At 33.8% G+C, this 24,774-nt stretch overlaps 2 protein-coding genes across 9 annotated transcripts; one reads left to right on the top strand and one right to left on the bottom strand.

Moving 5' to 3' along the window:
- Positions 1-8: 8 nt before the first annotated feature.
- On the bottom strand, positions 9-21,068 carry sky (GTPase-activating protein skywalker). 8 transcript variants are annotated; one of them, XM_046614829.2, is made up of 12 exons: positions 21,048-21,068; positions 12,279-12,740; positions 11,389-11,577; positions 11,036-11,160; positions 10,279-10,425; positions 9,939-10,073; positions 9,599-9,814; positions 8,338-8,367; positions 6,753-6,839; positions 4,617-4,775; positions 4,181-4,410; positions 9-3,964 (listed from the first exon to the last, which is right to left on the bottom strand). In XM_046614829.2, exons 2-12 carry the CDS (start codon positions 12,643-12,645, stop codon positions 3,823-3,825), a joined length of 1,827 nt encoding a protein of 608 aa, XP_046470785.1. In that variant the 5' UTR covers positions 12,646-12,740; positions 21,048-21,068; the 3' UTR covers positions 9-3,822. The 8 variants fall into 8 exon arrangements, with proteins under 8 accessions (XP_046470785.1, XP_046470783.1, XP_046470784.1 ...); XM_046614827.2 differs by lacking the exon at positions 21,048-21,068 and adding an exon at positions 15,537-16,087; XM_046614828.2 differs by lacking the exon at positions 21,048-21,068 and adding an exon at positions 15,079-15,351.
- Positions 16,356-22,368, top strand: LOC124213450 (disks large-associated protein 5-like). Its single transcript, XM_046614820.2, has 7 exons — positions 16,356-16,468; positions 16,586-16,836; positions 17,306-19,260; positions 19,577-19,670; positions 20,293-20,458; positions 21,389-21,796; positions 21,982-22,368. The coding sequence occupies exons 1-5, from the start codon at positions 16,398-16,400 to the stop codon at positions 20,400-20,402; spliced, it is 2,481 nt and encodes an 826-aa protein (XP_046470776.1). The 5' UTR covers positions 16,356-16,397; the 3' UTR covers positions 20,403-20,458; positions 21,389-21,796; positions 21,982-22,368.
- Positions 22,369-24,774: the final 2,406 nt, after the last annotated feature.

The following is a 24,774-nucleotide window of genomic DNA, read 5'->3' as shown; positions in this document are numbered from 1 at the left end:
CCAGTAAATAAAATTGTTTAAAACGAGCAAGTATATTACACTTATTGAAGTCAAACATTTGCTTAACTAGATGGTACTGGTTAATGTAGCAAATGCCATAGCACAATGTTTATGAAACACAATGGGGCGAGAAATATAAAAGAATTTCGGGTTCATACATGGTAATTCAATGATTTTATTATTAATGTCTGCTATATTTTGAATAAATAATTTTAAAGCGTTGGAGCCTATTTTGCTTCATCTAATGGCTATGTCCTACAACGTTGATACAAACTCTGCTAGATTTAAGTTAATACTTTAATTTTTGTACGGAGGGTACATTCGACAATCCTCTACTAGCGAATGATTGTTGGAATAAATCATTTGTCCTGATATGTTGTTATATGTTCCTATACCAACATTTTAATAGATTATATGTATAGCAACAAAATTTAATTAACAGTCTTTACGATTTGCCTTCAATCAATGAAATGAATGCAAAGACACGGAACAACCACTGTTCTTTTCATCCTCCATTTATAAGCTATTCGCACAGCAGTGCCAAAAAACTCGTGTGAAGACACATCAATAAACACAAAGGAACATAAGAGTTAGTTTTATGGCAAAAAAAAAAAATCTTTGCATAAACATATCAATGCTGATACAAGTACGTAGATTATACATAGGATTTCAAATGATATATATAGTATAATTTTACACATTTAAAACCAATGATATTTATAATATGTAACAATATATTGTATCAACGAGCAACAATTTCATTCGAAAAACAGCAACCAAATATAGCAACACTTAATTTATGCACAAAAAGCCTTAAAACATTCCATATAGAAATAAATATGTGTGTATATATATATTTTTGTTTTATGAAATTAATTCTTAATATATATACACACACACACGCGCACACAAATATATATATATATATATATATATATATATATATATATATATAATTTTTACTTAACCGGCAATTTACCATATGTATGATATATTACTTCTTTATAAATTTAGACTATGTTCCTTCGTAATACACCTACCATTCCTTCCACGTAATACTTTTTATCATTTATCAAGAATTTGTTTAACCAAGATAAATTTAGACAAATGTAGGTTATTCAGCCAATATTAATTATCTTCGTTTGTAAATCATTACACAAATTTTGAAGTAGGATGTATTGATTTGATAAGCAATCAATCTTATATATATATCATGCATTAAACTTTTCATCCATAAAGCTTATCCCACATATATTCGGCTGATAAAGATACACTTTGATTTTAAAAAATATCCACTAGTATAGATGTAAGCAAATTGATATGAAACTCAAATGTTAAACATAATTTGTATAAAGGTACAATATGTTTTCTTGTATAGCGTGTTAACGATCGTTTGCGCTAAGGCATGATACGTAAAGCTGCTCGGTGATTTTTTTTAATTATCTTGACTAGTACTGACTGATTATTCAAAGAAGAATTATTTAGTCATAACACTTACAAAATTCTGCTAAGTCGTGATTTCTATTTTTGTACAAATCTAGGATATTTGAAAATGAAATTTTTTGTTCCAAGTTGAATAAAAGAGGTAATAAGAAAAATGGAGACTTTTCTAATACTATTCGGAATGCTAAATACATGTAAATATTTATAATTTTTTAATAACATTTTGCAAGTTGAAAACAATTTTGGAATGCAACAGTACGATTTGCGTTTACTTTAGTCAAGTCTATGTATGTACATACCATATGAACAAGCAACAAAATTGTAGGGAGGATATTTTTAAATGACAGAAGAGTTGTGTAAGACAGTAAAACGACAAATCAATTAGATAGTGAAATCCATACAAGTAACGAGAAGGAATAAAAATAATTTTAAAATTAAGCAGCACATGCATGAAACGCATTGTACCTCTAGGAATCGAATTCATTGTAATACTATCGCGTTTTGTTATCGCTTTATCGCCCTGATGAGATCACAAAAGGCTGTTTATACTATGTCATTTTAATATTATTATTGCTTGGCTTACTAGTGCGAACTTTTTATGTCGTGCCAATTCCATACAACGTGTAATAAAAAATATTTACTAATGTAACGTACGATTAATACATTATGTGCGTATCTCGTTATTTCACGTTACATTATATTCCGATTCGGCCAGCAAAAAATACAACGATTGATTTTATTGTCAATCGCTTCCACGTAATAGTTTCAGTTGCCAATCTTTAATTATCATCTATTAGAAGTGCGTTTAATTTCGGTCTCATGCCGTACGTCTGTTACATACATATACATACAATACAAACAATGTCTTGAAACTAATATTTATAACATTATACTAAATAGTGAATAGTTTGAAGTAATATATGAAACATACATCTGATAGATATTATATACGTCGTACCTATATACGCCTGTATGATAATATCAAGTACTGCAGAGCAGAGTAGCAAACAATTATGTAGATATTATTTCGGGATAAAATTTGGGTACATGAACGGGTTCCTTAAAGCAAAATTTGTCTTTACAACCAAAGTAAAAATATTTTTTGAAACCGAACATATTTCATCTAAATCTCCCATACTCGAAGTATATAAGGAGGTATAGTAGAATCTAATGGCATTATTTAATAATATATCAAATGTACTTTGTACGTACATCATATAGTGTTCACTTTTCATTACGACTTTGTCTTATTTGTGGCTGGAGGTAGAGGGTGCCCTGAATATAAGATCTAGTATTTTTCCAATCGGGTTATAGTATTATTGGACCCAGAGATGCTAAATCGAGACAAATCTAAAACTCGACTGCCGACATAGCCACAATAAAAGTAATCAATCGTTTGATTAATTTCATTAAATTCATGTGAACGGAAAAAATACAAAGTCTCGCTATAAATAGTGGAGTAAGCCTCCATGCCATATAATTCACTGGGTACATGCATTGCTATGAATTTCTCATTGGCCATGGATCACAATGTTTTTGATTGTACTAACATGTTACACAGGGCAATATTTATAATATGTACAAGAAACGGTACATAAATATATATACAATATATAAGTATATGTAGATATATATGTATATATAATATATGTTTGCTTTAAACATAAATACAAACTCTACTAACCGATTAAAATTAAGAATAACAATATCTAATTAAATAAACTTTTATGAAACGACACGTTTATACAAACTTTTGTAATAAACATAAAGTAATGATAATAATATAATAGAGTAATTATACATTTTTATAACAATACGTCTGGTCCAATGAATATTAAGTATTCATGTAATCTTAGTCACTTGATGTGATGTGAATCAACTCGACGCCAGACCAACGTCATTAAATATTAATTATTGTCGAAGCGAATGCTGTCCCGTTTCTTATATCTTCATTATTCTTGACCATAAGTTTTCTTTTGTGGATGTATAACAGCAATAATATAACATGATATAAGACGGTATAATATGAGAGGTTGCAATTGTCTGTATATACAAGGATGAATATATGTGTACAATATAATATAATAAATCTAAGCAATGTAACTATAGAAAATAATTACACGAAGGTAATCGAAAAAAATGACTGACTTCTCTTCAATGTAATCTCAATTATTACCATTAGCGCCTAACATGACTTCTATGATGTAATAAATAACGATAGAAGACACGTAATAATACTATATTATTAATTCTCAGAAACTGAGAATACTTTTAAAGTATCTCAACTTACGAAAATGACACGTCGATGACAAGACAGTTTAGACATAGAGAGTTGCTTAATGGCAGTAGGGAATTGATATAAACGGTATAGCGATCTTACTAAGCCCCGGCAAAACCATATACCTCCAGCACTCTTATCTCAAAATCACCGCTGGCACATAACGGAGGGTTGTTGAACGTTGAGCACCGATCTGTTTTCCCAAATCTAATGTTTTCGTCCATCCATATTGCTTGTCCCTCCCTGAGAAATCAATGGAATTATTTTACAAGAATTGTAAGAGTAAATAATTACCATTCTATCCTACCATTTAACTATATCAACCTTTTGTAAATTATTGCCAGTTCAAGACAAAATATATTTAATTAAACGAGACTTTCATTCGGATTTTAGTCATATATGGTAGAAGACCTATGCCCAAAGGCGCATAACAATTGAAAAGTTAACTGTTTCCATTACCCGCCGCCGATAGTTATCATTTTTGTGTCAGCAGCCATAAATAATTCGGCAGAATGATGAACTCTAGGATCATTATGAGACGAATCCATGCCAACCCAGGGATATTTAGCTCGTTCAGGATACAAACTGAACAGGAATGTTTCTCCTGTCCCGAAATATGCCTGTCTCTGTCCTTTGTCATCTTTTAAATTGCGCTCGCACCACCGTGTTGAACAATAAGCGCCAAAAACCTTACCAAGAAGGAAAAATAGTTAAAAAGTATGTTCTACAGAGGATCAAAGTTACTAAACACATTTTTTTATTTATCCAAACATTAAACCTACACATACACGCACGATTTAGAACCGTTTTAACTTTAAGATAAAAAACATATTTTATGTAATTCTGCACTTGATAGAATTATTTGTGCTTTCGTAAAAGGCTTGTTACTAATTACCTCGTTGTTGCATGTTTTTATCATAAGCAGCGTAGGTTCGTGTTGTTCAACTCTTACATAAAAGGTTGTCAGTGAACAACCATGTTCTTCAGTTGTATACAATAAAATTGGTTGATACATGGTAATCCGTACAGGTAGCCACGACCACAGGGTGAATAACTGTGAAATAAGTATCGATTGATTAATCGACACCAATATCATAAAACCACTGGTTGCCAAGAACGTATATATCTTGACAAATATTAATATATTATTCAATATTTCAATCTAAACGAAATAATAAAAATATATAGATTAGGGGGAAAAAAAAATGCGATAATTCACAACAAGCGACATATCATGCGCTTGGCTGACAAATCTAATTCGTTTGAAATAAAGTACAACTAAAAAGCATAAATATAGACAGTTGGGGGGCAAATTCAATCAATTTATCGAAAGATTTTAACAGGTAGTGTAACATTAGTTTGGTGAACTTCAACAATTCTAATACATTACAGGTCTTACAGTTGTTATATAGTATATACAGAGCAAATTTGAATATTGACGTATGAAACCAATTATAACTTGTTTGGTATTTAAAAGTAGATCAAGACTTTCTGAGGGATAAGAAAAATCTTGACTGTTACTTTACGACAAACAATCAATTTTGGTAGTTGTTCCAACCCTGCAATTTTGACATCATTGAGGCACCTTTCTGTGACGACATAGTTTTCTGTCATGTAAGATAGATAAGGTTTTATGTATAATGTTAACAAGAATACAAGGAGTTTTATAAATATTACAACAATATCAACATTCTCATGCTTTTTATGCAAAAATAATCAACTAGCATGCATGTAACACACTGTAACATACTCAAATTACTTGCAATAAAATATCACGATATTTGTGTGAGAAATGCAAAGAATGAAATAATATGTGAGTGATTCGTGCAATGTTTTGCAATTGCAGAAGCAGGAGTCGTGGTGTCTTTGTGTATGTGTAACTATAAATGGCAATTATTACATGTTTAGGATATGACGAATGTGATAATTTCTGGCCAAATCAATTCCCCAATTCTTAATCTGTTACAATTCTGTACCAACTTAAAGAAAATAATTGTTAATTCACTGGAAATAATTCATGAATCTAAGGAAAGTATATAAAAAACTTATCGTATAGGGTACAGTTCAAAACATGTTGCTAAAAACTGCTATCTGACGAAGCTGCATGAAAATTATTATCATTTTTTTTTTTTCCATATGAATAAACATTGCCATCGAGGTACTTGAATGATATACCTGCTTTGATAGAATCAAAATAGATTCTACAAGTATTTGGTTATCACAAGCACTGGTAACAGCTTCGGAACAATCACGACGCCTAAATATAGTGGTAATTATAACATACATAAGAGGCCAAAGAAAAACAAAACGTACACAAACCATATGGTGGTGCAGGAGACAGCGCACAGTGAGGTCTTGTCGGTTTGAAACAGTGTGATAGGGATTGTGATACAATGGATTGATGTTGGCGGATCTCAGGAGGGAAATAACCGGATTGGTCTGCTGTGCATGGAAATATTGTATTATAGGAAGAGTGACTGTTAACTGACGCATTTTCCTTTCTTCAAACCCATCGAAATTAAATTAAAAAAATGTTTAAAAAACGGGGAAAAAAAAACGGAACTACATTCGTTTGAAATTATCTTTAAATCCTACATAATCCATTAAAATATCTTCGTTTTTATATCAGCGAAAGTAATGCAGGAGTAATAATACGAATTACGAGAAAAAGAATTCTTGCTGTTATATCCAAGTATGGTTAACTGCTTTTAATTTAGATTGAATTATAATTTGAGGACTCGAGTAGACAAGCCATTAAAGTATACTTCGCAAAAAATTGTTTCGATTGCTAATAGTATCGCCGTTATACATGCAAAAGTAATTTTTATTGGCTTCTAATGATTTCAGACTTGAACTAGAATTGACATTCTTTTTGTTTTACATTTGCTAAACGCAATCAATAAACGAAGTATACTTACTCTGGGCACTACGTACGACGAGGGTACAATATCGACATGCTACGGTCTTTACAAATCCAACTACAAAAATATTTCCTTGACATTTGGATTAGTCATCGACGATAGGTACTTACGTCAGGCGTATCTAGGATCTGGGAGCGAATACTTTGAATAGGGTAAACGCCCATGGAGAGAGCGCGCGGTCCAGGACTGTGTGCTCCCTACACCCACCACCATTAATTCCATCATGTCATCATCCGACAAAACGCAGCACAACACAAAACAACACAAACGCCATCAGTCATAATGGCATGCTTTTTTGGGTTTTGGTTTTGCCCAATAATAAATAGGTATACCAGAGTGTCACTTGATGATAAGCAGTTATGATACTACTTATAAATACTTGAATTAAAATATGATGTAATGTAGCAAAACATTTTCGTTCTCACTGCATCAGCACAATGAAATCCAAGATTCAGTTTTAAGACTTCAGATTCACTGTGAGAATTTAACGTTTGTAAAAATCAGATGTATGAGGGAATGCATTGTGTTGCCATGGTAGTTTCATACGAAGGATCAACTGTGAATTTGTTAGGTGCATTTTTGAAGTACCTGAATGCTACAAAACTCATGCGTGCTATTTCACATACGTCAACTTGTTTTCACTCCATATGACCATTAGGTAATAAATATATTCATATTCATCTGTGAAACCTATGCTGAATGTTTACGGTAACACACAATGAACCAATTCATTGAAAAAATAAAAAAATAAAAAAAATTATAAATAAACATAATGTGAAGAGGATAATTAGATATTGAGTAATTTTTTCTTTTTTTTTAAGCCGTATGTTAATACGAAGATTTTATAGATTATTACATGCCTGAGTATTTGTATTTATTGAATGTCGCAGTGTCAAAACCAGAATACTTTCCCAATGCTACAGATGTTGAGTGTTTAGGATAAAAACATATTGATTGGATAAAAAACACATATTGCTTCATATTGGCAAGAATATTTTGATAATTGTTGCGTGTATTTTTATACATCAATCATACCATTGAATTTCGGAAGGTTTATTAAGTCCGCTGTAGAATATTGGCACATTTTGTAGTGACTGAATGTGTTTCAATTTCACTAAATTTGTGTACCAGATTGGGATGAAATGTTAATCGCAGTACACACACGGTTTTTTAAAAGAATTGTGCACAATGTTTTGTTCGATATAACAATCGCGATTGAAATTATAAAATTTGAAAGCAATAAAATGCAATGACTCTGGAACTTTCAATTTAATGAATTATTCCTCAATAGAGATCAAGGTTCAACGAGATGAAACGAAATATTGGTGGCTGCATTCGTGTGAGTGAAGTAATATCGCAGAATAAAAGAGGAACATTATGAGATAACAATAGCAAAAAATTGGAGTGGCATTTAAATGAGATAAACAGAGCTTTACATTAAAAGCTGGAGCAAAAAAATTCTGCCATATTATTGATCTGTACCCAAGTATAATTATTAATTGACTGTGTCAAAAGGCCGTAGCTGCAAAAATCCATAATAAAGCCGGTGAGAAAATATAAAGGGATGAAAAAACCAAAGTAAACCGATGGTAAGGAGCGAGCATATGAGAATGTGAGTAAAACAGGTAGTTCAGGGACAGAAAGGTAGCACATGAAACTAAAGACACATTTTCCAATAAGATAATTATACAATACCCTGTCTTTGTACGTGTCTTCGCACTCTTTCTGAAAACAAATTTGATAGTTGAAAAAACCTGCGCACGCTTTTTGGATAAATGGTTGTGTGTTTACCAAACATTAATTTGTGAGATGAATAGAATTATAGAAAAATGTACATCAACGAATTCTGGTAATGTATGTGTGTATTTCTTGTAAATGTATAATCAGTTTGCGATGTCCCTGAACCTTGGTAAGCCTATAAGACATTGATCTTACTTCAGAATTACTACAAAGTAAAATACAAAGGAAATAATGTGTGGTTAGTATAGCTGACACCACAGATTACACTGTCAAAGACCCTGGTGCAGAAAAAGATTTGACAAATACAATATAGAGCGTTAACAGAGTATGCATACGTTGGTCAACAAGATTTGCATGTCTAAATTATACATTTCAGGAGACAATAAACCAAAACCAAATTAAATTAGAGCAAAAATCCGTATGGAAAGAGATCATAGTCTTGTCAAGAGAAAAATTTCACGTAAAAGGTTGTATCAGTGATATCATATAATATGTAGTATAAAAATTAAAAACTAGATGCAGTCTTGAAAGATAAGTTTTACACTTATTGTTGTTGCTTTTAATTAATGAAGAGGCATGCAGGCTGTAATTCTTCGGCTGATATGCATACGCATATTGCATACATACCGCTATTCGACTTTCAATGTGGTTGAAATAATTCCCGAAGCTTGACGACTCAACTGATACTCAAGTCATTTTTCGTTTTTGTGAAATTGTAATAAAAAAAATAAACTAGAGACTTGCCAAATGTACCTTCAACAAAAATCATTGTGCAGTAGAGTTATACTTCAATCTTGGAAAATGTATTCAATCTGATCGGAAGTGTTCCAGAGGAAAAAGTACATGTATATGAGAATTAAAGCCTATTTTGATGGTGTACATACCACCTCAAACAAGTTGTTACACACTCTAAAGGCAGTGTTTTTGTATTCATTAGAGGTATGAAGGTCTTTGGAAAAGTTCGTTGGATAGGATACTTTGTCCAACTGTAAGAGAATAGCTCCTTCATACAGAGAGTGAAACTTCGCACAAGATCCACGAGTTTATAATGATACAATAGAAACTTGTAATATCTTTATGTCATAAAATGAACATAGATGGACTTTGAACTCTGTTAGCTGTAAAATTTGGTTACCCAAATTCTTACAACTATCAATAATAAATTTATTAAATCGATTCATTCTTAGTCTTAGGAATTTGGTTTTCTGGAACATACCTCTCTTATGGTGAGCGTGTGCGACATCATTTGAATGTTGACCTGAGACTGGCTCGTAGGCAGATTGTCAGTTGACCTCGACCTTGCCAAGGACCGTGATCCTAATACACTGCGACTCTTGAGAGCCATTTCTGTGCGTAGAAAAACTCTGGAAATGTAGGCCGAACTAAGAGCCCGCACTCCAAAAGCAGTTCGTAAAAACTTAGCTGGCGTCACCTGTGAATTTGATTAGCCTGTGAAATATTGTTCATTATGATCTAGCAACAAAAGACTGGACTTGAAAAAATTTCAGACATTGAATTGAAATCGTTCAAATTACCGTAGAATCTATAATACTTACTGGAATTTGCCTGCAGAATTTTGATAGAGCTGCGTCAATCCCATTTTTTGAAATTTCATTCATCCATTCAGAATTTTGCGCAGAAGAATGTTTGTAGAATAACAAAACTATAGCCATAGCTACTCGATAGAAGACCTGAATACAGAAGAATGTATTTTTTTAAATTAACAAGAAATTACACATGAATTGTAATAAATGAAGATTCAAACAAGATCCAATTCCAATCTACAGTTGCAACCAAGTTGGACATTCAATATAATACATTCGTTGAGTATTTCTGTAACGAAATTCAATACTAATTATAGTTTCTAAAAATAGTTTACTATTTATTTATCAATACCTTAATGCCTTCGTGTAAAAAACAGTCCATAACCCTGACTAGATGCTGAAAAGGAAGTAGCTGCAGAATCCACCAAGTCCAGTCCATGTAGATTCTCTCGGCCCTTGACCCGGAACAATGCCTTGCCAAATGTACGGCAGCAGATTTCTAAATCAATGAAAATACTCATACACTATAAATTTGTTCGAGCATTTTGTGAGTAGTACAAACAATTTCATTTGTATTGTATCATGTGATTTTTTCAAGGTTGAAAATTTGATTATCACAGTGCACTCCATCATTTTTAGAGACCGTTGGAAAATTATAAAATCAATAATAAAATGTCAACAGAATTAATAATCCAATGTTGACTCTTAGTAATAGATTTCTGTCTCATGGAGTCATATTTGTAAATACTGGTCCTGGCAGTACCATCTTGACATTTAAAATTATTAGAGTATCGACTGACTTGTTTATTGGTTTTAAATTAACAGAATGTTTCTCAGTACAAATATAACAAGATGCGCATGCAAAGTGTTGTGACTCAAGTTATGCCGTTTTTGTACTAGTTTCTGTAAGACGCAACATGTCTTTCAAACAAGTAGTCTAATAAATTGAGGCAAAATGATTGTTAAATAAACATTATTAAATAAATGCAATCTTGTTGACAATCCACTTTTTCATAATGAGGTACTATTGCCAACAATTTTCAGTAGTAAACATTGATTAGATTTCGGATGGTCCGAGGCTGAGATTATTCAATTAACATGTTACGTACCACATGTTTTTTAGTTATTTGCTCAACAGTTTTCCAAGTGACTTCGTAGAGAAGTTTTGTTTGGGTGATGAACATTTTCTCTTTGGCGGCAACCAAACTAGCCATACAATGATAACACTCCTCCTCTGCAAAAGATGTAAAATATTGTTTAGTATCAATTTTCACAAAGTAAGCAAATATGTATTAAATATAGACTCTCTCTTTTGGTACAGTGCAATTTCTGATAGATCTTCATCTTAAAGTACGCTGACGATCAAGATCTCAGATAAATTACTTAATAAAGTATTTTCAATAAATAAAATAATTTTTCATAGTGTTTCTTAAATGGTATGATGAGGATAAGAATAATCAACCTGGCATGAAGTGTAGAAGAAGCGCCGTTATTGGATACAGCGAAGGGCTGAAGGTGATATCGGGGCAGGCAAAACCCAGAACTGATACAACTCTGTCTGCCACGCTTCGACCCTTACGCGTCAGATTGTAAGAGAGACAATGTGTACTATCAACAAATGGTGGTAGCATAATGGATTTCTCTGGTAATTCTGTAAAATTATATATTTCATATTTTCATTAATTGTTCACACATTTGACAAATTGGCATTCAAGGTTCACGAACCGTAAGAGCTATTTTCAACAAAGCGTAATTACTTTCCAATGCATTCAACACGTGAGGATTTGTTTTTGCTTAAAATGATTATACCATTTAAAAAATCTTTAAAAAAAGTCTGTTCTGGCAAACGCCGTATCTGTTGTACTGATAAACGAAAGGCGATAAAAGTATAGTATTAAAATCCGATTTATCAAAATTAGAATCTACTTCACGACAGTGTGGCCAGAAGTAATCAAGTTTGTTATGAAGATAGCATCACATCCAATATCGATACTTGCAGTAGTTCACCAAGCAAACCATGCGTACTTATTTTAATTAGTCATAAAAGTGAAAACAATCTAGGGTTTCAACAAAATCATTAAGGTGATAGACAGAAAAGTATAGAATTCAGTGTGGCAAATATCTGTAAATATTTTTAAATAAGATCAAAGCATGACATTTTTTGCAACAGTTAAGAGATTAATAATTTCTGCTAAGTCATAAACTCAATATATCTCTTCGTTCACATATAGATCCATCAAAGTGAATGAGTTCTTAGAAAAATCAAGTCGTTAGATGAAATTAATTTGACAAATTGTGATAACAATAGGAAACATAAAATTTGTAATATCATGCAGCCAAGTGAAAACTCACCTGTGGTGCCAAATACTTGATTAACCATGTCCCAATAGAATCCATCCAGCATGTTCTTGCCGTGAGTATGCTGGTTGCAAAGCGCTGGCCATAACTGTGCTCTGATGCCATTATTGAGTGGCCAAGCATTATCTCTTATGATCAATTTGACCTCTCTCTTCCTCCCTGACTGTAGAAGCACATTCACCTCGTTGAAAGTCTTTAGTGCTTGCTTTTTGCTGGTCGGTGACTCTGGATGAATAACGATATTTGTTGTGTCGACATGAGGTGGAAACACATCGTCAATATCGACATTGGATTCTTCCTCCAACACTGACAACATATTTGGCAGATTGTTCATGGGAGAAAGAGATTGCGTGACCAGCATGGCAAAACTGCTACGGATTATAACTATCCATCTTAAATGGGATCAGAGTCATGGATGTCTGCCTATGTCATATCTTGCGATGTCTCAATATTCATCTGTAAATAAAAAGTGCAGAATGCCAATTGGTTCCTTCAATCTTTGTATCTAGAAGTTTGGTGTAACATGCGAATGTTTTTAATCATATGCACATTCATGAATTGCAGATACCAAATAAAGGGGTGTGGGAGCTGCTTGTATCTTGCAGGTTATAGAAATGATAAATTACTAGTTAGTCTGGCAATACTCGAGGATGAAGGAACACGGTGTGTAGTTTTTGAAAATTTTTGACGACAATCCCAGGTGCTAATTGAGAGCACATTATCAGGTTAGATCAACTCTACCGAAGTACTATTCATTGGTTGTATAAACAAGGTGGTAACTTTGCGTTAGACTTCAGATGTTCTAACTATAAAGACGATTCGTCATTGGCAAGCCTATTAGGCTCAGTTTAACTTGGCACTGAATTAGAGAGCGGCACCCGCTAAAAGTAACAACCTGTAAGATATACTATGCTTTATTTCAACCTGCCAGAAAAGCAAATTTTCTGGTTTGAGGATGGAGAATTTCAATTGAATTAAAGAAATTAATTTCGTGCGAGTTATTACACTTGACACAGCGAAATCAGTGATGTATTGAGAAATTGCAAACAAGAATCTCTTGTACACTGCTTGATATTCAGTTAATAGGGAAGAGTTTCGTCGGTGATGTAATAATCACATGTGAGATAACTTATCTGGATTAGGAGAACAGATCGCCTTGGTTTCAAAAAATTTCATCGGTCTTTTAACTTGATACGTTTTATGATAACTTGTTAGGAACCTGTAACATTTTGATGTATTGATATAGTAGTTTTGGGGGCTATCAAAGAACATATTTTAATTTACGAATTTTCTACATCTGTTAAGTATTAAAAGAAAAATATTCCATAAACATTGAGTTACTATCTCCACATTATTCACATGAAAGATGTTGGACAACAAATAAATGGAATAAATCAGTTATATTTGATAAGAAAACGATCAAGAATACGTATGATGATAAAAAGAGATAGAAATAAGAAGGAACAAAGGCACAAATGCTGAACAGAACAAAGCATGTGACATGTGGTAAAACATTCTAGAATTGAATCGGTTCATTATCTGCTTCTGGAGAATGGATGGGTAGAACAAGAAGGAAAGTGAAAAGAGTAAGCGAGGCAAATACAGACGTGAGAACAGAAATAGAACTAATCTCTTGTATTCGATGTTTAATTATAAGCTAAACATAATTATAATCTCACATCTACTAAAGCTTTATCCATACTTTGTCACCTACTAGAGTACCACCAACTATAGTTGTAACATTCAAATTTGAATTCAAACACCTAAGAATATTTTTAAGACGAAGACAGTTGACGGGCAGAAAATTAAATATAACTTATATTTCAATTGTTAATAATAATATGATAGCGGTAATTACTTTTGAACTTTTAAATCCAACCCTAGGTGCCAGATTATTAGCCAAGGTACTATCTGAGAAGCAAGGAAGGAAGTTCCCTACTGACTGATATTAGGTGGTGTGATTGAATGGATTGATACCAATGCTATTTTACCTTCATGCATGTAAACTAAAATGATTAACTGAGAAATGAAACATACGTAGTTATGAATGCCATTATAGGCTATTGGTTCTGTATGTATTATTGTATCTTTATTAGAGCATTGGTGCGCAAGCAACTTGTGTTTTACTACAGCTGATATTTATTACCGTAGTTTCGAACCACTCAAGGCACTTGAATTATATAAATATATTTACCAAAAGTAAAGTGCACACTGGTATACTGCAATACTGTAATTGCACTCCTTGGAATACTCTGGGTATTTTAAATTTTCGTAAATTTATGGCAAAGGTAATTTTTAGAGAGATATTTGATAGACTCAGTTTTGGCTGATTAATCAGTGGAACCTGCGTGTGATTTTTGGTCTTGGCATTTATACATGCAGCACAACTGGACAGCACAGGTAAACAACAAAAGAAAATACGCACATGGACGCATCTTATTTTTTTAAATTTATTTAAGTTAATCAATTTTTAGATTTCGGAGACTCAGCATATATCAGTACACGGATGATTCGGGATAAGAAAAGATGATAGGAGGGAATTTTATATTCAAATTACTAAACAATGTAATAAGTTTTAAGAGGTATTAGAAATTTTCATATAAGATTCCCACTGTATGTTCCTTCAAGGAGTAGTTCAGAGTGGAGTATGATCAATATGTGTTAAAATTGGAACAGAAAATGTGTGAATGTTGAATCAAAATTATAAAAAAAAAAAATGAAAGGGTAATATTTTAAGTGAAGAAATGCTTCAAGAAACTGTTAGAACGCATTAGGAATTAGAAATTATGATAACCTTCATCTATATTTTAGTTGAATGGGAGGGTCCCGTTCAGGGGCTGACATTTATTACATCAAATATAAATCACTTAACAACGTCCGGATAGGAATACGCGATTTATACGAAACTAGGTGGTGGAAACAACCTAAGATATCATTCTCGAAGGCTGACGGGAGATGTAAACGAGAATTAAGCAGAGAATAAATATTAATAAGATAATATTAACAACAGGGCGGAGTCGGGGACGGCGGAAAAACAGCGGAAAGCGCAGGCGATCTGCAGCCCACAGCTCCCGTATTAGCTTCGTTCATAGTTAACAATAAAGTGTTTTTCTTCTTCCAAGACCGACATTATTGTTGTTCTGATTATGAACCAGGCGAGATCTGGTTAAAATCTGTATCGACATCACTAATGTCAGAGTTATCGAATGACTTTTGTTTAATTAGAGACCCGAGAAATAAGACTCCACTTACCGCCAGTTCCGAATCGTTCCCCGAGTCAATCGGAGTGCACCGACCAGCGTCAAAAATGTTCCTATTCTAGTTATATTATAATATCCTTTACCGTTGAACATGTACAGTTGTGAAAACTAATAAATCAGTCTCCGGTTTAAACACATTAATCGCAGACGACAATTATAGATTTAATAAGAGCTTTTTTCGCAGGTGCGCTAACACTGGTTACTCCCGACGCGAATTATTAGCAACACGTAACCCGCGGTCACCTGAGAACTGTTTACAATATTCACTGAAATTGACCCACTGCCTTTTAACTTATTATAACAACTCCACTTTGCCCGCGTATGCGACGAACTAGATTATTGGCACTGCCACTGCTGAGATGCATTACTATATGTACATTATTATCTGTTCTAGCTAACGATAAATTGTAGAATGCAGCTCTATAGATATCAAAAATACAGAACCACAAATCGTGAATATGAAACAACAGTCGAGCCGAGTATCATGATATTTCAACCATCGAAATATACTGTCATTACAGACAGATGTCTCACTGGTCGAAGATAGTAAATCACGAAGAAGAATACTGCGAATTGCTCCGGTGTGAGGCGCAGCGGTAGTAGAATTAGTTGTCTTCGTCGTTTCTTCGCGGCTTGCCACACTGCAATTTCACAGCTTATTGTGGAATATACGAGAGTATATGTACATTGATTATGTTTTAAGGTTAAAAGGTAGTCTTGATAAGCCGTGCATTATTAGTTTGCTTAGTCGTTCGATTAAATCAGGTTAAATCTGAATTTATAAGAGGAATCAACCAATAACAATAGCATTATGTAAGAATGCAACGGTACGATCGTGGCGCTAGGTGTATAAATGCCACCATTTCTAGTGATTTCTATCGACATGTCTACCAACTTTGTAGCCATGTGTGCTTTATGGACGAAGCAAGATTCTCTTGTCAAACATAGCTTGATCACAAGTCGTGGCCAATTAGAAGATTGTTTATACGAATGTACCCATAATACACTATTTCAAATAATTTTCGGTTGAAATTACTGTAGCTGCTGTTGTTGTAAGAATCCTGGAGGGGTACGAAGTGAGCAAAAGAGACAAGATATGGCAGACCTTAGAACTCACTACAAAAAAAAAGCTATTGGATTCGGCAATTTGGAAGAGTCGAGAATTATAAGAGCTGTTGAAAAGGCAAATACTAGAAAACAACGTCGTTCAGCCGTATATGCAGTTAATAGAAAAATCATCGGATCAGGTTCTCCAGCTACATCCAGCATCGGATGTATTGAAAACGTACAAGGTAATACTTTAGTACATTTTTCTATTCAGTAACATTTTCTCTTTCGAACCATGTCAACGAAACAAATAGTATAATGCTACAAGCATGGCGGGTACTTTTTTCTAAATAATGAGCTAGAAACTTAGTGTTGCGTTCGGACAATTGATGTGTTAAGTGCTCTGTTAAAAAGTTTTATATCCTGCGTTAGACAAATAAAAGTATAACATTTCAAACAAGTATGCAGCTTAGCTCACGATCACCCCTAATGCCGATGGTATAATTCCAAGTACAGCACGGTATAACGATAGGTAGAGGTAGAAAATTTAGCCCTTGAGTATTGCACAATTTTACCCATTTTTCAGCATATCAGATAGCATGATGTGCCTACATTTTTGTATTAGAATTTTCTTATCAAAAAATTATTTTACTTTAAAATCCTCCTAACACATTGGAAAGATTTTACCATCAACAAATTTATATTTTTCAACAGATGAAGCTAACGATCAAATCATCGAAGAAGATAGACGAATGAAATTGTCAAGATGGAGGGCAGAACGAGATTTACAAAAAAAAATTCAAAAGGCAATGAAACCGCCAGTATTTCGTGCTGGAGTGTGTCACCATAAACTAAATTCTCCTGTTTTCCTACACCAAAGTCTGCCAACATCAAAACTGGTCAAATCATCGATACCACCTAGAATAACTAGAGCCACTGCTAAAAGACTAGCATCGAAAGCTTGTATGAAGGCACATACACCTGATGCTGGCATAGTTTTAAGGAATAAAAAACCAATCACAAAAGTGTTCAGTCAAAGAAACATACACAAAGATGTGAAAAGCGTTGAAAAGACAATTCCTATTCCTGACAGTTCGTTTGCACCGGATAATTACGAGTTTAGACCACCAACCGGTTTAACATCTTTGCCATTGTTTGGCCAGGCAGCATTGCAAGGGCCAAAACAAAATTATGACACTACTGCTACTCCTACATTCTTCTCTCCTTATATTGTCAATGCAGGAATGAAAGATGCTTTAAGACAAAAACGCCTGCAGCAAGCCAACACTGTGGCTAATAGTGTGCCAATGCAACTAAACAGTAATGAATTACTAACTGCTGCAGCTTTTGAAAAAGACCAAGAGCGAACGCCAACATATTTTAGAAAAACCACAGACGGAGAAGTTATGAGACTAAAAGCTCTCTGTTGGGATTGGATGATGATAAAATCTGCCCCTGATACCCCAGAAGATGCTCAACTCATGATAAATCAAGCAATCGGTCAAACAAATTTGTTGATCGACAAAAAGGTAAAACAATTTCGAAAACTCATAACCGAATGTGAAACTGGTTTGGGAGAAAAATTGGTAACTTGTGACGACTTGCAAGGTTTCTGGGATATGATGTACATGCAAGTGGAAGACTGTGATTCCAGATTTGGAAAATTGAACCAATTGAAAGAGAGAAATTGGCAAGAGGATGAACAAAAAAAAATCAAAGCAAAAAAAATAGCAACTAAGCCATCAGTAGCAGTAACTAAGAAGAATGTTGCTTCCAAGCCTAGTTCTATACGTGAAATGATCTTAGCTGCTAGGAAAATGAAAATGGAATCACAAGCAAATCAGAATTCACCAACTGTCACCATTTCAGAATCCAGTAAACCCTGTGTTGAATCGTTAGGTTTGCCCACAGTAAAATTTGATGGCGGTTTTTTCATGGTCGAAAGTCCAAAGAAAATTGTTATTCCAAGAAGTCTTCAAAAATCAACTCCATTACCACATCCAAAATTTTCGGAGGAGTCTAAACATCGTCGCTCAGCACTCAGATCAATTGGAGTTTCTCAGATTCTCAAGCCACTGGAAATTGAGTCAGAACCCCTCATCCCGTTTTCGACCTTCCAACAAACACCAGGAAAAAGTATTTTGAAGCAAACAGAATCTCACAAGTCTGCATCCTGTACCACAAGATCTAAAAATAAAGTGAATTTTGCTGGAAATGAAGAAATATTTACAAAGAGTAATGATCCTTTGTGTAATGAATCAAGTATTACTTTGCACGATTCTGAAAGCATCAATAAAAAGCTTGAAGCAGAACTAGACGTTAAGAAAAGACTAGATTTTTTGAGCCTTGATTCAAGTGATTCAGATTCCGAAACACAGTGTACTGAAAAAATCCATGAGCAAAGTGGTTCTGAACTTTCTTGCAATGATAAAGCTAACCGTAGAAAGAATAAAAATCTCCGGACTCTGGAAGATTGTAACATTGTCAAAATTGAAAGGAATGAGTTTTCAGATTCAATTATAGTAAGAGACAATTCTGTAGGCCTAGCAAGAGTAACACGAACGACTCGTCAATCGGTATTAAAACAACTTACCAAGGAAATGAAGCTGGATATTCCAAACATTCATTCGGATATAGCAGAAACTTCTTACGATAGAGTAAGTCCTATGGTAATGACAGGTGTACTATCACTTAGATTATATTTTTACTCAATGGTCAAAAACAAATTTTTGATCGTCAAAACGGATTCTTCGCAAGAATCGTTAATTTTATTGCTTTAAACTCCTAATTAGGTGAAACCCATTCAAAAAGTTAACAAAAATACGTTTGCACTCAATGTCTCATGAGATTATTTGAATGCATAATTTTATACTGCTCAAAAAATGAATAAAATCGAATTCAGTATATTTTATTTTATTAATGATATAATAGTATTCAAAAGTGTTAGTAATTTCAACATTTCTATCTTTTCTGTTTCATATCTAGGAAACAAGTAAGCTCCAAAAAGAGAACAAACAACCGGAAAGTCCAAAAAGTACAAAGCTAAGACGATCTACCAGAAGAAGTGTTAAATTCACAGGTGAAGTTCTTTGACGAGTTTAACATATTATAATAACGAACGTTAGCATTAGTTGTATTGAGTTTCTTTTTTTGGCTCTGAAATCTGAGAAAGGTTGAACGATTGCACTGACTGTTGCAGTTTCGCATCAATGCTGCATAGGCTTTGATAATAGTTGAAATAAGTGACATGTTACTCGATTGGTAGAGACTCATTCTGGCATCCTCTTAAGCTGATAAGGATATCACACAGGACCAATAAAGAGTCATAGTCAATGCCAAGAAAAAAATATTTGAATACCCGTGCAGAGAGGAGCCTGAAAGAGTCCATCCTCGCGTTTTACATGTTTCTCATTTAGTAATGCGGACTGATATAAAATAGGTTTTTGGAACTGATTTTCGAGGTGCGTGGTCGGTAAATGCATATCGGTAACCAAACAATACTCTTCTGTATTTAGTAGTATGAAAGCAGTGAATACAAAACACATTTATGCAGATCAGTAGTCGAGAGATGGTAGAGTACAGCTCAGTTACCGACATGTGTTTCAAGCTTTTCTCTGACCCATAACATTTTACTTTTTTGTGTAATCAGTTTTGCATTGAAAAAGAAAAATTTGATTTCCTAATTCTATTATGTTACACAGGAGAGGAATGTACGGTGTGTTCGAGTTCGGAACAGGTTCAGCCAATGACTCCGCACGTAAAACGACGAATTACTAAATCATCGGAGAGACGCAAGTCTTTCAAACAATAACAAATTTAAATTACCTATGAAGATATGTGGCGACTTAATTAATCTGGTATTGCTCGGTGGGTATCTGACATTATTTAGAAATACACGTGTATTTTTGTGCAATGGCCCGCTTGGGGGCTATCTGGAGCCTGATTCTGATTCTCTTTTCAGTCGTAAAAATGGTGATATGAGCTACCTAGACGAATCAAAAGGCAGCTTTAAACAGAAAATCTTGTTTTCATGAGTGAAAAATGAGTCAGAATCAGGCCCGGGACTATCGACGGTGGGCATTGATTATAGATTGCTCGTCAGCCAGCTAATGGGTATTTTTTTGAACAGGCGATAGGCTGTCGAAAGTGCAAAGATAATAGAAGCGCTTATATTAATCGATAAGTTGCTAGTAGAAAGAAACTGTTGTATCTGAGCTGCTCTCCTTTGGCTGGAATTTTATGGGCAGCAAAAGGCTATCGCAGTATTGTGATGCAGAGTTTTTGACTGGGATGAGCTATGTTGGAAATAAAACTCGATTTCTAAATAATGCATTTTGGAAAAAAGAATCGAAACATCGATTATCTCATAGAGCAATTTTTTGAAATTACCCATTTCCCAGTTCACCCGTTATTTGATTAATATATTTTCAATCAATATTAAAAATTATACACTCACTTTGAAAGCGTTAAGGAGTTAAGTAGTTTGAGTGCCAGATCTAGTTTCCAATCGCCTGCTCCTGGATTTACTACAAAAAAATCACAAAATTATTAATATGTAATCTCATCATCGTGTCTCCACTGAACTATAAAACAATAATATTTCACCGTTTATGAGGAATCTTTTGCAGAATAGTAGTGTTACCTGGCGGAGAATCACCGCGAATTAGATTATACCTCTGCTTAAACTATGTATCAACATTCTAAAAAAAATGCAGATTTTTACATTTATATAGCCAACTGACTGAAATAATTACCTTCACTATTCAGATCACTCATATCCAGAAAACACTGTTATAGCACTGGTGATCTCTACAGCGGTTAAAACGACTTACGAAGTACGAACGCGGGTACGAACCCTATGTTGATGGTACGAAATTGAATCTGAATTTTTACGCCATATTAGTACCGTTTTAGTGGCGTTGGCGTCGGCGATGTTTTATATCGATATTTGCGGAATAGCATCGAACATCGAATAATCGAAGCTGAAAAACATCGCCGAAAATAATCGATCATTTCGATTAATCGACAAACATCGCCCATCCCCATCAGCTGGCTTCTGGCTGTTTCTAGCTGCCTCTCGCAATCCAAATTTGTCAATTTAGCTCGGTAGTCGATTAATTCAAAATAAAAGAAGATTACATTGAGATTAACGATGGCAAATGTTTCCCGATTTGTTAAGAGCATTTATGATGACCCCTTTAAATGGTGAGCATTATTAACGCATATTTTTGACCATGCTGTGTGTAAAGGTTATTCTAGTGTATATTGTATGCAAAGTACTAGTCTTATTTGTAGTAGGATAAACTAACTTAAGGATACATTTTGATGATTTACTTGAAGTTATTTGAAGGTTTTCTGTGGTTGTTAATTCATCGATAATAATATTGCAGGTCGCTGGTGAAAAGCATTGCTATTTTTGCTTTGGGGGTTAGGATCGCTCTCGAATGCCGCGGAGTCGATTTGATGCCACCGATTACTGCATGAACAAGTCAACTTTATTTCACATTAATTTAGTTTAAGTTTTATAATATTACAAGAATTAGCCTACATATTTTGATTTACAATTGCACTGTTTGGCTAACCGATTGAACTGTACAAATGTAATTAAATTTAAGTTTATTCGCATTTCAATGACTTATTAATTTATCGCATTTATACTCTGTTCAACCTCATCGCTACACACAATTTCTTTATAACAGGTTCATGTCGTAAGTAAGTTGATTTTAAATTTATGACTGTAAGCACATGCTCATCAATAAATTGTATAATATGAGTAACATTATACATTGTTTTCTGCAAAAGCTCCATTAGGTGTCAAAATACGATCAATGCCTTGTATGAAAAAATTATATAACCACTGTTATTAATTTGTCATAAGTGAAGGGTACAAGATGGTCAACATTCGATTATAATTTCTATATAAAAATGACATTCCACACCTAAATTTAGGTGCCTGTTGGAAATTGATTTTTTTTCTGAAGAGTGTTAGTTTATTGGGATTAAAATTGCTTCTACAGCGAACTTTCTGGCTCCAAATACTCTTTTATCTGATAGAAATTCAATAAATTTTGACGGCAAGGAATTTGTGGTTGCTTTCCAACTTGTGGTAAAATATATTGTATTGGATCTTGGTATGAAAAATTCTTCACGTGCTTTAAGTAGAGGAGACAATTAGGTGGTATCTCTTCGTTTTCCAATGAAACTGAATTTGAAACAAGTAAACCTAGATTGAACTTTGTAAAACATTACGTCACCTATGCTTAGTTGCATAGTATCTGTGTACCACAAAATTGAAAAAAGGCAATTACACACAACATTCACAATTATCATTTATGAAGATACGACCTGCCTAATGCAGATTTCAGTACTTTTATAAATACTTATAAAAACTGGCCATTTTTCATGCAAAGTCCCGAGTTGCGTTAGGAAGGGTTTGAGCACATGAAACCATTAATTTATATTCATACGCAAACATGTATTAAATAAAAATATTTATAGTATTTGTACATTTATCAAAAAATGGATCATTTAATATGGACAATTTGAACCAATGATAAATTTATTCAATTGAATGAATTACATGTGCTCTTTTCATACCACCACAAGGGGTAAGGTATCGTGTTTTTCTTTTCAGCTTGGTATCCAGAGCAGGCCTACTTGACGGCATGGAACTATATGCTTTATTTTATTTCGTACTTCATACATATTTGGTGCGATTACTTTCGTACATTTTATGATATGAGTCGTTTATTTATCATTTCTTGGTTGGTATCATTCGCTGTCTGTTTATTATGAAACAACGATGATTGATTTGTTATGGATGGTCATAGATTTATTATTATTAGTGAAAAGACTGCTTGCTGATTGAGTTCGAATCTCCATACATGCAAGTCTTCACCTCATAAGGTAAGAGATCCATGCCAAGTTCAGAATCTGATGAACATTCAAAAGTGGTAAACTGAGGGTGGGAACACTAACTACTATCAAACATGGGTATTTACCTCTAGGACGGAAAACGACCCAGTAATTATTTAGAAAAAGAAAAAGTAGGAGAAAACTTATCATTAATATTGTCTGCCAAATCCTTTAAATTTTCAATCGTTTCCGAATACATCAGGTAACATTCTTGATCAAAGTTTTTCTGATTTGCAGAGTGTGGATGTTGAGGGGATACTTTGGTGAAATTGTGATCACAAAACAGTTTTTCAATCATTAAATAAACTCTTACGAGAAAATTCATTCACCAATTTTGGGATTATGGTAGTATAAGTTATGTAATAAAATTTCAACATCCTGCAATGAAAATGTACGTGTAAGTAATCGTTCGAAAAAAATTGTGCCTACCACTGCTAAAAATCCTTTGCACGTGCATTTTCATTGTAGAAGGATGAAATATTTTTTGAAAGCCTCACCTATCATAATCTGAAAATTGGTGGAAGGATTTTCTTATACCACAATACAAGATACTAAGAGTGATGTCGAGCCCAACATGAAATTCGCGGCAATAGTCTTTAATTCGATTATATGGTATCAATGATAATAATTTTTTTTTATATTATGTCAATTGTGTACCAGAAAAAAATATTAATTTTCTGCTGAGAGTTATTGAAGTAAATATTTTGCCCGACTGAACGCTCTGTATTTCTCATGTCAATGTATGAGCGAAATAATTGGTGTTTTACCCTGAGACAGAAAATAATACGACCATTAATACGCTTATTTATGCACTGTGTACTTAAGGCAAAATTTTTCACTATTACTGTATACTCCTAGATTTTCATCCTCGCACATCCTGCGCTGGCTTTCAAATGCCGCGCTTTATCTCAGAACCGAAAAGTATCAAGTCAACGCGCAAAAGACGCGGTCAAATGTGAAAGTCTGGTTATTCGTAACAAGATTGACTGAAGAGCTGAAGATTCAGCACATCAAGCGAGCTTCATTCTTCAAATACCGTTCACCAAATCGATGCGCAAATAGCGCGATTGATAAATTCGTCGTATCAACCGTCACGCAGAAAGCGTATCCGATGCCCGTGAATAATTTACGCGGAAAAAAGGCGTGCCGAATAATCTGTGAAAAAAACCTTAAATATCTAGAACTTCTGGAAAAATTCTCTAGAATCGCAATCGGCATCTGCGTCTTTTTCAAACTAATAAAATAATCACTTGATTTCACGCTCACTC

This window comes from Neodiprion pinetum, chromosome 2, assembly GCF_021155775.2.
Source record: "Neodiprion pinetum isolate iyNeoPine1 chromosome 2, iyNeoPine1.2, whole genome shotgun sequence".
NCBI lineage: Eukaryota > Metazoa > Arthropoda > Insecta > Hymenoptera > Diprionidae > Neodiprion > Neodiprion pinetum.
The sequence above is the reverse complement of the archived record's forward strand: the minus strand, read 5'-3'. Positions and strand labels throughout refer to the sequence as shown.